This window comes from Oncorhynchus mykiss, chromosome 10 (genome assembly GCF_013265735.2).
Source record: "Oncorhynchus mykiss isolate Arlee chromosome 10, USDA_OmykA_1.1, whole genome shotgun sequence".
In the NCBI taxonomy this organism is placed as follows: domain Eukaryota; kingdom Metazoa; phylum Chordata; class Actinopteri; order Salmoniformes; family Salmonidae; genus Oncorhynchus; species Oncorhynchus mykiss.
Window position 1 is genome coordinate 73,686,996 of NC_048574.1, and position 17,325 is coordinate 73,704,320.

Sequence of the window (17,325 nt, forward strand, 5' to 3'; positions counted from 1 at the left end):
TAATAAACAGTTTTACTATGCAGTCTGCATCTGGGTCTTACCTTGATTCCTGAGGGTATGTAATGGTGGTTTGGTACTGTTGAGAATGTCATCACCAGGCCTCAATTGGAGCATGTAAATATCTGTAGAATACATTTGAATTGAGAAATATTTGAATGCACAAAGTCAAATGTCCTAAATTCATGTTGTATCTGATAATGTGTGAAACATAACTACTGGTACACAGGAAGCTACAAACAGGAAATAAGTAGGACTTTTATTCATATGATACAACAAAAAATACAACAATAGGTGTGTAGAGAGAGAGAGAGAGACAAAGTTATGTGCACTATAAGTTGCTGTACGTGTTACAGTATGTTGTCATGGTGATGTTAAATCACTTGCTCACAAATAAAGTAGATTTTCTTGTCACATGACAAGTCATTCCATGCCTTCAGATGATGGTGAATTTTGTTTATTTCAGCACAGTGCTCCTCGCCATGTTCTGCATAGCCACCACCATTATCAGGCTGTGGATCATACCAGTACCTACAGGGTTAAAAACAGTCAGATATCATGGTTAATACCAGTACCTACAGGGTTAATAACAGTCATATGGTTAAAACCAGTACCTACAGGGTTAACAACAGTCAGATATCATGGTTAATACCAGTACCTACAGGGTTAAAACAGTCAGATGCCATTGTTAATACCAGTACCTACAGGGTTAAAACTGTCAGATATCACGGTTAATACCAGTACCTACAGGGTTAAACACAGTCAGATATCATGGTTAATACCAGTACCTACAGGGTTAAAACAGTCAGATATCATGGTTAATACCAGTACCTACAGGGTTAACAAGAGTCAGATATCATGGTTAATACCAGTACCTACAGGGTTAACAACAGTCAGATATCATGGTTAATACCAGTACCTACAGGGTTAACAACAGTCAGATATCATGGTTAATACCAGTACCTACAGGGTTAAAAACAGTCAGACATAACTTAGAACATCGCAAATCTTTTTTTTTTGTGTGTCTGTGAATTTTACCAATTTTTCTCCCCAATTTCATGGTATCCAATTGTTTTTCGTAGCTACTATCTTGTCTCATTGCTACAACTCCCGTACAGGCTCAGGAGAGATGAAGATCGAGAGCCATGCGTCCCCCGAAACACAACCCAACCAAGCCATACGGCTTCTTAACATCGCGCGCATCTAACCCAGAAGCCAGACGCACCAATGTGTCGGAGGAAACTGGCAACCTTGGTTAGCGCGCACTGCACTCTCCTTCAGAGCCTGGGCTCGAACCCAGAGTCTCTGATGGCACAGCTGGCACTGCAGTCCAGCGCCCTTAACCACTGCGCCACCCGGGAGGCCAGAACATCGCAATTCTAAATAATATACAGACATGTTTCATTTTTAACTTTGTTGCCTGCCATCAATGACAATTACCTCTATAGAAAAAGGTTGAATGTCTTATTGATAGATTAGTTATCATCTCTCACCTTGTGGTCAGTGGGGTGCCGTCCACCCATTTCCAGGTCCCCAGAGTCAGTCAGACCAATCCAGACTGCCTTCTTGAGGTTGAAGAGAAACTCCTGTTGAGAACGATTAATATACAGTATATTTATGTTTGATCATTTCTACCCATCTCTTTCTTTCTCACTCTCACCTGTTCCTTATTGCTGTTTATGATCACCAGGTCTGCTCCTCTCTCCAGACAGTCCTGTCTGCTATTCTCCCAGGTTTTCTCAGTCGTCTCAGAGAGGAAGTACCAACTTTATTCAAATTTCTGCCAGCCTTCAGGACAGGTTTGTTCTACCAGAATATAACATGAATTTCCTTCAACTTATCACCCTGTATACTTAATGAAATAATACAGACACACTATGCAGTTTGTTGGATGAATGATAATTTGTTACTGTAGGTTTACTCACTGCAATTGGTAAGCCTCCCGCTAAGAAAATCTCTGTCTGTAGTTGGTCTCTTTCTTTAGTTAGGTTGTTGTAACTGGTCTGTAGCTGGTCTCTCTCTTTAGTCAGGTTGTTGTAGCTGGCCTTATTTTCTTTTTTATATATATTTTAACCCCTTTTTCTCCCCAATTTCATGCTATCAAATTGGTAGTTAGTCTTGTCTTATCGCTGCAACTTCCGTACGGCCTCGAGAGAGGCAAAGGTTGAGAGCCGTGCTTCCTCCAAAATTACAACCCAACCAAGCCGAACTGCTTCTTGACACAACGCCCACTTAACCCGGAGGCCAGCCGCACCAATATTTGTCTGAGGAAACACCATACACCTGGTGACTGTGTCAGCGTGCACTGCGCCCGGCCCGCCACAGGAGTTGCTAGAGCGCGACGGGACAAGGATCTACCGTCCATACTCTCCCCTAACCCGGATGACGCTGGGCCAATTGTGCGCCGCCCCATGGGATTCCCGGTCGGGGGCGGCTGAGACAGAGCCTGGATTCAAACCTAGAATTTCTAGTGTCACAGCTAGCACTATGATGCAGTGCTTTAGACCACTGTGCCACTCGGGAGGCCGTTGCTGGCCTTTCTGCACATGTGTTGAGGTGCAGGTCTCACCGTCTCTCAGCGTGTCTGAACTGATGTATCCACAATCCTCTCCTTCATCTCACCTCTGTCAAACCTTATTAGTCATATCTCGCTTGGTATAGATGGACTCAACCTCAGTCCTGGGGCCTCCCTGGGTGCACGTTTTAGTTTTTGCCGTAGCACTACACAGCCGATTCAAATAACAGGACCGAGGTTGGGAACCCTGCCTTAAAGTACACAAGACAATTTCACTGGTTCAGGAGAGTATCTCTGCCCACTGTCTGAGTCTGAAGCTGACTGCTTTTGACCCTGTTGTAGGTGGTGGGGGTTATCCACAGAGCACAGGAAGTGTCAAATATCAAAAGAGGTGATGGAACCTGAACAAAAGTAGTGCACTATACAGGGAATATGGTGCCATTTGAGAAGTGCCCTGAATGACATTATTCATATTCTATGTAGGTCTTATGCACTGCATCTGTCCTAAAAACACAGACCACGTTTTGCCCATGAATATATGGTCACCACAAGTACAACAGGACATCTATACAGAAAAAATGCTTAATTTTAAACGTCAAGAACATTATTTTATTTAATCATAAAACATTTAGAATTTGTTAAAATTAGGAGAAGGTTAGGGTCAAGGTAAGGGTCAGTTTTAGGTTTTGTCTATAATCTGCTTGTCAATGGGATATTGGTCAGAAAAGTCCCTCATGTTGGGTATAATACCTTCTTTATTAAGTGTTTGTCTTCCCCTACTGGCTGTTTTCTAAAAGCTCAGTTTCTTCCTTCTATTACTGTTACCTTGACCCATAGAGATAGATAGAGGACATCTTTGTATCAAGCTCCAGTTGAAATGTCATTCTCAGTTGTCTGACGAGAGATGTAAATAAGTGTGTATAGTGTAATTGTAGATCAGAGACCATAAGTCTCAGAGGTGTAAACCTAATAATTAACTGTGAAAGTTAATCATGTTTCATGTATTTGTTCATTTAGAAGTAATTTCCAAGTTTATATCATGTTGAACAGTGTGGAATTGTTGTTCAAAATTCATTAGGGGGGACTGAAGGGTTCTACATTTGAAATATAAAAAAATCCTTGTTCATGGTACTGAGGGAGAGATTGGAATGCAGAACGTTTACATTCTGTCAGAACATGTTATTGTTTGACATCAGGTATCCTATGGAAAGGAGAAGGTCCACAGTCTGGTTTGAGTTACTGGGTTGTAATTTGAAATCCTTGCTACAACAGACGTTAATGGCTATCTGTAGGAGGAATGTATATGGTGGGGTCGATGGAGGTTGAGTATGAACCAGGGGCTTGGAATGTTACTAAGGGAAAGACAATCACATGGTTGCAGTCACAGATAAGGGTGGAGAGCTGTGGATTAGCGAGGAATGGAGGATGAGGTCAGCTCAGGTCACATTAAGGGAGAAGGAACAGTTTATCAGCCAAATCACTTTTAACTTCCTGCTTTGCAATAAAGATGTAATGTTTAGAGGTAAGGAGGAGACTCCACCTAAACTGAGGTATACATGCGTGTGCTGTTGGGAACATGTATTTGTCTGTTCAGCTGTCTCACCTATTGGGTGAATAAACTTGGTTTGAGCTTTTCCTAGTTGCCTGTTAATGTTTACTCTGTTTATTTAGTACCTAACAATTCAATAACCTGGTCATTGATGTGGTCATCCATCTCAACTAACTGTATGATTACCTTTCTAACTGACTCCTAATGGTAATATCTACTGTATGATTACCTTCCTAACTGTCTCCTAATGGTAATATCTACTGTATGATTCTAACTGTACTGACAAGTTGTCATGTACTGTCATGTTGTGTCTTGTCTCTGTCCTTTCCCTTCACCCTGTCTCCCTCTGCTGGTCGTTGTTAGGTTACCTTTTCTCCCCCGCTTTCCCCCAGCTGTTCCTTGTCTCCTCTAACTACCCATTCACCCCGTTTCCCACCTGTTCCCTTTTTCCCTCTGATTAGGTCCCTATATCTCTCTCTGTTTCTGTTCCTGTCCTTGTCGGATTCTTGTTTGTTGTGTTTCATGCCTGAGCCAGACTATCGTCATGTTTGCTGTAACCTTGTCCTGTCCTGTCGGAATCTGCCGGTCTATCTGAGCCTACCTATGTTTGGTTATTAAAGAAGCTCTGTTTAAGTTAGTTCGCTTTTGGGTCCTCATTCACTCACCATAACAGAAGAATCCGACCAAGAATGGACCCAGCGACTTCGGATCCTCTCCACTCAGCCGTCGGGATCCAGGGAGCGATGCTAGGCAGACACGAGCAGGAAGTGTCTGCTGCTCGACATGCCGTTGAGACCCTGGCCACCCAAGTCTCCAACCTCACAGAACAGGTTCACCATCTCCGCCTCGATCCACCGGCCACTTCCAGGGCTTTCGAATCTCCGGAGCCCAGAATCAATAACCCGCCGTGTTACTCTGGGGAGCCCACTGAATGCCGCTCGTTCCTCACCCAGTGTGATATTGTGTTTTCTCTCCAGCCCAACACTTACTCCAGGAGCACTGCTCGTGTCGCCTACGTCATATCTCTCCTTATTGGACGGGCTCGTGAGTGGGGCACGGCAATCTGGGAGGCAAGGGCTGAGTGTACTAACCAGTATCAAGACTTTAAGGAGGAGATGATACGGGTTTTTGATCGATCTGTTTTTGGGGAGGAGGCTTCCAGGGCCCTGTCTTCCCTATGTCAAGGCAATCGATCCATAACAGACTACTCTATTGAGTTTCGCACTCTTGCTGTCTCCAGTGGCTGGAACGAGCCGGCCTTGCTCGCTCGTCTTCTGGAGGGTTTCCGCGCAGAGGTAAAGGATGAGATTCTCTCCCGGGAGGTTCCTTCCAGCGTGGATTCCTTGATTGAACTCGCTATTCGCATTGAGCGACGGGTTGATCTTCGTCACCGAGCTCGTGGAAAGGAGCTCGCGCTCTCCGTCGCCTCCCTCTCCGCATCACTACCATCTTCCTCTGCCGGCTCGGGTGCTGAGCCCATGCAGCTGGGAGGTATCCGCATCTCGACTAAGGAGAGGGAACGGAGAATCACCAACCGCCTCTGTCTCTATTGCGGTTCCGCTGGTCATTTTGTCACTTCATGTCCAGTAAAAGGCCAGAGCTCGTCAGTAAGCGGAGGGCTACTGGTGAGCGCTACTACTCCTGTCTCTCCTTCAAGATCCTGCACTACCTTGTCGGTCCATCTACGCTGGACCGGTTCGTCAGCTTCCTGCAGTGCCTTAATAGACTCTGGGGCGGAGGGCTGTTTTATGGACGAGACCTGGGCTCGGGAACATGACATTCCTCTCAGACAGTTAAAGGAGCCCACGGCCTTGTTCGCTCTGGATGGTAGTCCTCTCCCCAGGATTCAGCGTGAGACGCTACCTTTAACCCTCACTGTTTCTGGTAATCATAGTGAAACCATTTCTTTTTTAATTTTTCGTTCACCTTTTACACCTGTTGTTTTGGGCCATCCCTGGCTAGTTTGTCATAATCCTTCCATTAATTGGTCTAGTAATTCTATCCTCTCCTGGAACGTCTCTTGTCATGTGAAATGTTTAATGTCTGCTATCCCTCCTGTTTCCTCTGTCTCTTCTTCACAGGAGGAGCCTGGTGATTTGACAGGGGTGCCGGAGGAATATCACGATCTGCGCACGGTGTTCAGTCGGTCCAGGGCCACCTCTCTTCCTCCACACCGGTCGTATGATTGTAGTATTGATCTCCTTCCGGGAACCACCCCCCCCGGGGTAGACTATACTCTCTGTCGGCTCCCGAACGTAAGGCTCTCGAAGATTATTTGTCTGTAGCTCTTGACGCCGGTACCATAGTCCCCTCCTCCTCTCCCGCCGGAGCGGGGTTTTTTTTTGTCAAGAAGAAGGACGGGTCTCTGCGCCCCTGCATAGATTATCGAGGGCTGAATGACATAACAGTGAAGAATCGTTATCCGCTTCCTCTTATGTCTTCAGCCTTCGAGATCCTGCAGGGAGCCAGGTTTTTCACTAAGTTGGACCTTCGTAACGCTTACCATCTCGTGCGCATCAGGGAGGGGGACGAGTGGAAGACGGCGTTTAACACTCCGTTAGGGCACTTTGAATACCGGGTTCTTCCTTTCGGCCTCGCTAACGCTCCAGCTGTCTTTCAGGCATTAGTCAATGATGTCCTGAGAGACATGCTGAACATCTTTGTTTTCGTTTACCTTGACGATATCCTGATTTTTTCACCGTCACTCCAGATTCATCTTCAGCACGTTCGACGTGTCCTCCAGCGCCTTTTAGAGAATTGTCTTTTTGTGAAGGCTGAGAAGTGCACTTTTCATGCCTCCTCCGTCACATTTCTCGGTTCTGTTATTTCCGCTGAAGGCATTAAGATGGATCCCGCTAAGGTCCAAGCTGTCATTGATTGGCCCGTCCCTAAGTCACGCGTCGAGCTGCAGCGCTTTCTCGGCTTCGCGAACTTCTATCGTCGTTTCATCCGTAATTTCGGTCAGGTGGCAGCTCCTCTCACAGCCCTTACTTCTGTCAAGACGTGCTTTAAGTGGTCCGTTTCCGCCCAGGGAGCTTTTGATCTCCTCAAGAATCGTTTTACATCCGCTCCTATCCTTGTTACACCTGACGTCTCTAGACAGTTCGTTGTCGAGGTTGACGCGTCAGAGGTGGGCGTGGGAGCCATCCTTTCTCAGCGCTCCCTCTCTGACGACAAGGTCCACCCATGCGCGTATTTTTTCTCATCGCCTGTCGCCGTCGGAACGTAACTATGATGTGGGTAACCGCGAACTGCTCGCCATTCGGTTAGCCCTAGGCGAATGGCGACAGTGGTTGGAGGGGGCGACCGTTCCTTTTGTCGTTTGGACTGACCATAGGAACCTTGAGTACATCCGTTCTGCCAAACGACTTAATGCGCGTCAGGCGCGTTGGGCGCTGTTTTTCGCTCGTTTCGAGTTCGTGATTTCTTATCGTCCGGGCTCTAAGAACACCAAGCCTGATGCTTTGTCTCGTCTCTTCAGTTCTTCAGTAGCCTCCACTGACCCCGAGGGGATTCTCCCTGAGGGGCGTGTTGTCGGGTTGACTGTCTGGGGAATTGAGAGGCAGGTAAAACAAGCGCTCACTCACACTCCGTCGCCGCGCGCTTGTCCTAGGAACCTTCTTTTCGTTCCCGTTCCTACTCGTCTGGCCGTTCTTCAGTGGGCTCACTCTGCCAAGTTAGCCGGCCACCCTGGCGTTCGGGGTACGCTTGCTTCCATTCGCCAGCGTTTTTGGTGGCCCACCCGGGAGCATGACACGCGTCGTTTCGTGGCTGCTTGTTCGGTCTGCGCGCAGACTAAGTCCGGTAACTCTCCTCCTGCCGGCCGTCTCAGGCCGCTTCCTATTCCCTCTCGACCGTGGTCTCACATCGCCTTAGATTTTGTCACCGGACTGCCTTCGTCAGCGGGGAAGACTGTTATTCTTACGGTTGTCGATAGGTTCTCTAAGGCGGCTCATTTCATTCCCCTTGCTAAGCTTCCTTCTGCTAAAGAGACAGCACAAATCATCATCGAGAATGTTTTCAGAATTCATGGCCTTCCGTCAGACGTCGTTTCGGACAGAGGTCCACAATTCACGTCTCAATTTTGGAGGGAGTTTTGCCGTTTGATTGGGGCTTCCGTCAGTCTCTCTTCCGGCTTTCACCCCCAGTCTAACGGTCAAGCAGAACGGGCCAATCAGACTATTGGTCGCATCTTACGCAGTCTTTCTTTTCGTAACCCTGCGTCTTGGTCAGAACAGCTCCCCTGGGCAGAATACGCCCACAACTCGCTTCCTTCGTCTGCGACCGGGCTATCTCCTTTTCAGAGTAGCCTCGGGTACCAGCCTCCGCTGTTCTCATCTCAGTTCGCCGAGTCCAGCGTCCCCTCCGCTCAGGCTTTTGTCCAACGTTGCGAGCGCACCTGGAAGAGGGTCAGGTCTGCACTTTGCCGTTATAGGACGCAGACTGTGAGGGCTGCTAATAAGCGTAGAACTAAGAGTCCTAGATATTGTCGCGGTCAGAGAGTTTGGCTCTCCACTCAGAACCTTCCCCTTAAGACGGCTTCTCGCAAGTTGACCCCGCGGTTCATTGGTCCGTTCCGTATTTCTCGGGTCATTAATCCTGTCGCAGTTCGACTTCTTCTTCCGCGATACCTTCGTCGCGTCCACCCGGTCTTCCATGTCTCCTGCATCAAGCCCGTCCTTCGCGCCCCCGCTCGTCTTCCCCCCCCCCCCCCCATCCTTGTCGAGGGCGCACCCATCTACAGGGTCCGTAGAATTTTGGACATGCGTCCTCGGGGCCGTGGTCACCAGTACCTCGTAGATTGGGAGGGGTACGGTCCTGAGGAGAGGAGTTGGGTTCCCTCTCGGGACGTGCTGGACCGTGCGCTGATCGAGGATTTCCTCCGTTGCCGCCAGGTTTCCTCCTCGAGTGCGCCAGGAGGCGCTCGGTGAGTGGGGGGGTACTGTCATGTACTGTCATGTTGTGTCTTGTCTCTGTCCTTTCCCTTCACCCTGTCTCCCTCTGCTGGTCGTTGTTAGGTTACCTTTTCTCCCCCGCTTTCCCCCAGCTGTTCCTTGTCTCCTCTAACTACCCATTCACCCCGTTTCCCACCTGTTCCCTTTTTCCCTCTGATTAGGTCCCTATATCTCTCTCTGTTTCTGTTCCTGTCCTTGTCGGATTCTTGTTTGTTGTGTTTCATGCCTGAGCCAGACTATCGTCATGTTTGCTGTAACCTTGTCCTGTCCTGTCGGAATCTGCCGGTCTATCTGAGCCTACCTATGTTTGGTTATTAAAGAAGCTCTGTTTAAGTTAGTTCGCTTTTGGGTCCTCATTCACTCACCATAACTCAAGTAGCTATGTTGGTCTAATGGGCCAGGTACCTGGTACTCCACCAGGTACCTCTCTGATATCTGTCTTTGGTCCAAAACAGTTGATAGAATGTCTTCAGTGTCCAATCACCTTCAAGCAGGAAGTTATACTTTGCAAGGTTATACTGTTTGTGGCATCGTTCATATGGAAGTCATGTGATGGCTTGCACTCGATGGCCATAAAGTCATCAGTGTGAAGAGATATTGAGAAGTGTGTGTGGGAAATGTGAGTATTAATTATTTTCCTGATTCATAAGCATATAAATCTCTCTCTCTCTCTCTCTCTCTCTCTCTCTCTCTCTCTCTCTCTCTCTCTCTCTCTCTCTCTCTCTCTCTCTTTCTCTCTTTCTCTCTCTCACACCTGCTCCTCTCTGCTGTTTATGATCACCAGGTCTGCTCCTCTCTCCAGACAGTCCTGTCTGCTGTAAGCCCAGGTTTTCTTCTCAGTAGACAGGAAGTAACATCTGAATCCCAACAGCCTCCATCCTTCAGGACACCTCAACACGGTCCTCATCGTTGGGGCTGCAATGTCCCTCTCTTCCACCAGTGTTCTAGTACCTACGTACAACACACACACATTGTCCACCATATTGGTTTTTAAATGTTCTCATCTGGATTGTGTTCAAATAATATCTCCTTTCTCCGAAAGTGTTTGTTTGTCCAGTAATTCCAACAAATCTAAAAGCATGGGGTTGGTGTAGGTATGGGCACTAGAGTGAATTCCCATGTACCAGTCATTTCCATTCAAATCCATGAAGGGAAGTGAACAGGTGCACACACCTGGGGAATTTGGAGATTATTGTGACAAGTTTCCTTCAGGACAGGTTTTCCTGATTTTCAGACAACTGTTTAGCTCTGTTGGAGAAATCTTCTTTATGTCACACAACAAATTCTAATGCGATATTTAACTGGTACACTACACCTCAATGAACTAGTTTGAAGAATGTGGTGGAAACTCCATCCAGCCATGTTTGCACCAATCCAATGCACACTTCTGGAGAAGGGTAGAGAATCAGAATTCAGCCAGTGTCTAAGTGTACACCACAAGTGCACACATCAGGAGAAAGATGGTTAGAGTAGATGAATGGAGTCCTAGTTACTCAGTAACATCTCTCTTCCTGTTGAGGGGGACGTGCATGTTGTTGTTAACCATGCAGGTTTTCACAGCAACAGGAAGTACACAGTGGCCAGTTTAATAGGACTATATGAACATATAAATAACTTTCAGCAATTAGTATACATCCTAAAATACACCTTAGGAGCCTCCATCATTTCAGAACATTTAACCTGGAACACATGTCATGTGTAGCATGTCATGTACAAGTTTCCACACATAAATCATTTTAATGTTTCAAAACCTTTCCCTTGTGGAGGAAGACACCATCGTTTGGAAGACAATATGTTTTCTATTTTTTTTGTATAGTATTAGTAATCTGTTAGTTTATTTTACTCAGTTGAGTTTGGAAGACTTGTGTTTGGGGCATTGGACATCGACCAACCTCATTATCTTAAGGTAAAACGTGTATGTGGCAAGTGGAGGGATAAAAACCATTGGTTTAAACTTCCATGTGTGTGTCTCTATGACTACAGTGTACTTACCAGTGTTCTGAGAGTTGTTTATCTATGCTCCTGTCCACAGTGTCCTGTCCACATTAGCATGAATCTCCTCAGACTGCTCTATATAAAGGCTCATTCTAATTGCTCCCTTAAAATATACTTTGGTACTTTATGTATCTGCACACAGTACAACAGACAGTATATTATGTTGTATATCCTGTTAAACAGCTGTTTTAGTTTAACAGTCTGTTGGGTCTGAGAACGTACAGTGTTATAGATTTAGGGAGGACTTCACACCTTAACCAGTGGTTTGAGCAGACAGCAACCTCCAGGAAGAGACACAACAGCAGATTGACACCATGATGAGTGTGTGGATATGTAGCAGGCAGGTCCACTGGTGCTTGGTGTTGCTATTGGTAAACAACACGTTGTACCTTGTACTGTGAAGGTTGTGAGTCATTTTCACCTTTCCTTAGCATTTGTGTTAGTGTGTGTGTGTTTCCTCTTAGAACTGTTCTGCCCTCTGTGTGTGTCCATGTAACACTGTTTTAAGTGTCCAATCACATTAAATCAGGAATCTTGTAGACCTTGTGAAAGAACATTTTTCCTTTATTTATTAATCTGTGACTTTGTTATTCTTAATACTAAAGTGATAAACATAGGTTAAACATAGGAGGCCTACTCAATCACTTTTTATAGCTACTGTTTACAGGCCTCCTGGGCCATATACAGCGTTCCTCACTGAGTTCCTTGAATTCCTATCCTATTCCTAATTCCTAATTTTTTGTGACTTTAATATTCACATGGAAAAGTCCACAGACCCACTCCGGAGTCATCATCGAATCAGTGGGTTTTGTCCATCATGTTTCCAGAGCTACTCACTGCCACAGTCATACATACTCTGGACCTAGTTTTGTCCCGTGGAATACATTTTGTGGATCTTCAAGTTTTTCCTCATAATCCTGGACTATCGGACCACCATTTTATTACGTTTGCAATCGCAACAAATGATCTGCTCAGACCCCAACCAAGGATCATCAAAAGCTGTGCTATAAATTCTCGGACATCCCAAAGATTCCTAGATGCCCTTCCAGACTCCCTTCGCCTACCAAAGGACGTAAGAGTACAACAATCTGTTAATCACCTAACTGAGGAACTCAGTTTAACCTTGCGCAATACCCTAGATGCAGTCGCAACGCTAAAAACGTAAAACATTTGTCATAAGAAACTAGCTCCCTGGTATACAGAAAATACCCAAGCTCTGAAGCAAGCTTCCAGAAAACTGGAACATAAATGGCTCTACACCAAACTGGAAGTCTTTCCGAATAACTTTGAAAGACAGTACCATGCAGTATCGAAGAGTCCTTACTGCTGCACGATCATCCTATTTTTCCAACTTAATTGAGGAAAATAAGAACAATCCAACATTTATTTTTGATACTGTCGCAAAACTAACTAAAAAGCAGCATTCCCCAAGAGAGGATGGCTTTCACTTCAGCAGTGATAAATTCACATACTTCTTTGTGGAAGAGATCATGATCATGAGAAAGCAAATTACGGACTCCTCTTTAAATCTGCGTATTCCTCCAAAGCTCAGTTGTCCTGAGTCTGCACAACTCTGCCTGGACCTAGGATCAAGGGAGACACTCAAGTGTTTTAGTACTATATCTCTTGACACATTGATGAAAATAATCATGGCCTCCAAACCTTCAAGCTGCATATTGGACCCTATTTGACCAAAACTACTGAAAGAGCTGCTTTCTGTGCTTGGCCCTCCTATGTTGAACATAATAAATGGCTCTCTATCCACCAGATGTGTATTAAACTCACTAAAAGTGGCAGTAAAAAGCCTCTCATGAAAAAGCCAAACCTTGACCCAGAAAATATAATAAAATATCTGCCTATTTCGAATTTCCCATTCCTCTCAATAAAAAAAGCTGTTTCTTTGCAACTAACTGCCTTCTTGAAGACAAACATTGTATACGAAACGCTGAAGCTGAAGAGACTGCACTTGTGAAGGTGGTAAATTACCTTTTAATGGCGTCAGACCGAGGCTCTGCATCTGTCCTCGTGCAACTAGACCTTAGTGCTGCTTTTGATATCATCGATCACCACATTCTTTTGGAGAGATTGGAAACCCAAATTGGTCTACCCGGACAAGTTCTGGCCTGGTTTAGATCTTTCTGTCGGAAAGATATCAGTTTGTCTCTGTGGATGGTTTGTCCTCTGACAAATCAACTGTACATTTCGGTGTTCCTCAAGGCTCCGTTTTAGGACCACTTTTGTTTTCACTATATATTTCAACTCTTGGTGATGTCATTCGGAAACATGATGTTGTAATAATGCCTGTGTGTAGCTGGTGTTGAGGAGTCAGGCGCAGGACAGCAGATATGAGTAATAAACGTAATTTACTCAAGTACACAAATACACAATAATACTAGCCCGCAATAACAGACTGTATTACAAATAAACAATCACTCACAAACAAACATGGGGGAACAGAGGGTTAAAAAATTAACAAGTAATTGGGGGATTGAAAGCAGGTGTGTAAGACAAAGACAAAACAAATGGAAAATGAAAAGTAGATCGGCGATGGCTAGAAGGCCGGTGACGTCAACTGCCGAACGCCACACGAAAAAGGAGGGGGACGGAAGTCGTGACAGAGTCGTGACAGATGTTAACTTTCACTGCTAAGCAGATGACACACAGCTGTACATTTCTATGAAACATGGTGAAGCCCCAAAATTGCCCTCCCTGGAAGCCTGTGTTTCAGACATAAGGAAGTGGATGGCGGCAAATGTTTTACTTTTAAACTAAGACAAAACAGAGATGCTTCTTCTAGGTCCCAAGAAACAAAGAGATCTTCTGTTGGATCTGACAATTAATCTTGATGGTTGTACAGTCGTCTCAAATAAAACTGGGAAGGACCTCGGCATTACTCTGGACCCTGATCTCTCTTTTGACGAACAAATTAAGACTGTTTCAAGGATAGCTTTTTTCCATCTACGTAATATTGCCAAAAAAACTGTGATATTCTCTCTATACTGGCTTCATGTTAAGGCTAGGGATGATTTCAAGGTTTTACTGCTAACCTACAAAGCATTACATGGGCTTGCTCTGGAGGCAGGGCTTTCTGGAGGCAGGGCTTTCTCCTATAGAGCTCAATTTGTATGGAATGGTCTGCCTATCCATGTGAGAGATGCAGACCTGTAGGTCTTTATTGAAGACTCATCTCTTCAGTAGGTCCTATGATTGAGTGTAGTCTGGCCCAGGGGTGTGAAGGTGAAAGGAAAGGCACTGGAGCAATGAACCGCCCTTGCTGTCTCTGCCTGGCCGGTTCCCCTCTCTCCACTGGGATTCTCTGCCTCAAACCCTATTACAGGGGCTGAGTCACTGGCTTACTGGTGCTCTTCGATGCCATCCCCAGGAGGGGTGCGTCACTTGAGTGGGTTGAGTCACTGACGTGATATTCCTGTCCGGGTTGGCGCCCCTCCTTGGGTTGTGCCTTGGGGGAGATCTTTGTGGGCTATACTCGGCTGTCACGACTTCTGCCGAAATCGATGCCTCTCCTTGTTTGGGCAGTGCTCGGCAGTCGACGTCACCGGTCTTCTAGCCATCATTGATCCATTTTTCATTTTCCATTGTTTTTTTCTTGTCTTCTTACACACCTGGTTCCAATCCCATTCATTATCCGGTTGTGTATTTAAGCCTCTGTTTCCCCTCATGTCCTTGTCAGATTGTTTGTTTGTTCATGATCTTGTAGTTTTATGTGGCGTGCTGGTATTTTGGGGGGGTGCATGCTATCAGATAATAGCTTCTCATGCTTTCGCCGAAAAGCATTTTACAAATCTGACTTGGTGGCTAGATTCACAATGAGTGTAGCTTTAATTCAGTACCTTGCATGTGTGTTTTAATGAAAGTTTGAGTTTTATCGAAAACTATAGTTGGCGTTCTGAAATTTCCGCCCGTTGGTGTTCCTGCACTGGGATTAAATTCCGCATCAAAGTACTGTATTCAACCATCAACATAACAATAACAGAGCGAGAGAGAGAGACTGTTTGTTACTGTGGGTTATTGTTACACCACTTTCTCACAGATCCAGTTATGATTTGTGCCACATTTGTCATCATTCCATGTCTTTACAGGGTCATCTTGTCCATAGTATATCTCAGCACAGTCCTCTTGCCCTCTATCATCAGGCTGTCCTTTCCCCCAGTACCTAAACAACACAGAGACAGTCAGACATTGTGGTACAAACATACTCCTCAATTATAGACATAGTCATATGTTTTAACAGTTTAAAGACACATTCTGAAAGATGACCATACCATTATACAGAATGGGCCATTTCCAATTATATTTATTTATTATATAATGGAATTTTAATCGAAAAATATGACTTGATTATTGTGATACATCTATAGTTCTCATTGAATAACATCCATGAATAGAAACATACATTCTGATGAACATGATTAGATGCATTTTATCATTGTTGTTTTGTATCCCAATATCATCTGGTAAAATGGTAAATCTCTCACCCTGTGGTCAGTGGGGTGCCGTCCACCCACTTCCAGGTCCCCTCAGTAACAGAGTCACTTAGACCAATCCAGGCTCTCAGGTGGAGGTTGAAGACAAATGTCTGTTGTTGAGAAAGATAGCACATTTTAAGATATTTATAAAATACTGCACACATATTAGTGTACTGAGGAAAATTATATTTGCTCCGACTTTCTCTCTCACCTGTTCCTCTCTGCTGTTTATGATCACCAGGTCTGCTCCTCTCTCCAGACAGTCCTGTCTGCTCTCCTCCCAGGTTTTCTTCTCAGTAGACAGGAAGTAGAACTTGTAGTCAAAGTATCTCCATCCCTCCTGACAATGCTGCTCTGTTGAAGAGAAAATGTGAAAACATTGTGAAACTTAGCCAGTATCTTTAAACTCATAAACCCATTGATGTATTATTACTGTTGATCTACTAATAATTTATCATAGTTTATATCTCACCTATCACAAAAAGCTTTGCCTGAATATGACCTTTCTCTTCAGTCAGGTTGTTGTATCTGGTCTGTAGCTGGTCTCTCTCTGCAGTTGCGTTGATTTTATAAAGGGAGAAACTCTGAAACAAGTTGTTCCTTTTATCTTCAGAATCGTTCATGACTCTGTTATCTACAAAGTATAAACACAGTTACTAGGTAAAACACCAGGTAATTAGGCATAGTAACCTGCACCTCCTATAACTAGGTGATACGCAATGAACTTGGACACAAACTCACAGTAGACAGACAGGCCTATGATCCCAGCCAGTAGGAGAACACAGAGCAGCCCCAGACACACTGCAGCAACTAGGAAGCGTCTCTTCCCTGAGCTATCAGGCTCTGTGGACACATACAAGAGACTGTTATGTTTTGTGTGTGTGTGTGTGTGTGTTACTTGACCTAGTTCATATCTGGCTCAGCATAGATGCCCTTTGACATCTTCAACAATACATGGGTCTTTCTTTCTATGTAGATCTACTATACATTAAGTCTCTGATTCTAGAATGAATGTGGTGGTCTTCCAACATGGCAACCAGGAGATGTTGTATGTCAACTGCAAGCCCTCTATACGTTAAGTCTCTGCTTCTACTGATATCATTGTCTCTGAGTCAACTGTGTGTCTCTGTCTGTGTGACTGCTGTAGGTGTTAACTATAGGGAAGTATCAACATAATGACACAGTAGTTGTTAATAAAAAAAATAGGACAAGTTTGCATGCTTGTGCCCGTGCTTGCGTGTGTATGTGTGTGTGAGAGAGATTGTTACAGTGATTATTGTTAAAACATTTTCTGCAGCACAATATAAAACATTCCATGTCTCTACATGGTCATCTTGTCCAGAGTATATCTCAACACAGTCCTCCTGTCCAGGGAATGGGACTTGCTATTTGTGATGTTGGACAGGACACCCTCATACCAGGAAGATATAGATCATAGAGGGGAAGTGGAGAACAAAGACTAGCTGTTAACATATATTAAATATCATGTGTAACAGTCCCAAGATAATTCAGGGAGTTTCCAGAGCTCCTCCTTCCTTTCAGCTTTCTGCTGATTTGGACCCTCTGTTTACTCCCAAATATACATCAACATGTTCAGGAGGTCCAGGACTACAAACATGGGTCATTATAATGTCCAGACAATAGATGTGACACTACAAACTGCTCCAAGTGGATACTGAGGATGGGAAGGCTTAACCAGTGAGGATGAGATGACAACAGTAACCACCAGGGCTCTCCTCTAGAATCCAGAGCGATTTACTCTTATCCAGAGCGACTTACACGACCAATTAGGGTTAATTTCGGGCTCGGGATTTCGATGCAGCACCC

General features: G+C 45.0%; 1 protein-coding gene across 1 annotated transcript; it reads right to left on the bottom strand.

The window, feature by feature from the left end:
* Positions 1–14,623: 14,623 nt before the first annotated feature.
* On the bottom strand, positions 14,624–16,126 carry LOC110534792 (CD209 antigen-like protein A). Its single transcript, XM_021619742.2, has 4 exons — positions 15,971–16,126; positions 15,710–15,852; positions 15,508–15,608; positions 14,624–15,185 (listed from the first exon to the last, which is right to left on the bottom strand). Exons 1-4 carry the CDS (start codon positions 16,119–16,121, stop codon positions 15,044–15,046), a joined length of 537 nt encoding a protein of 178 aa, XP_021475417.1. The 5' UTR covers positions 16,122–16,126; the 3' UTR covers positions 14,624–15,043.
* Between the last annotated feature and the right edge of the window lie 1,199 nt (positions 16,127–17,325).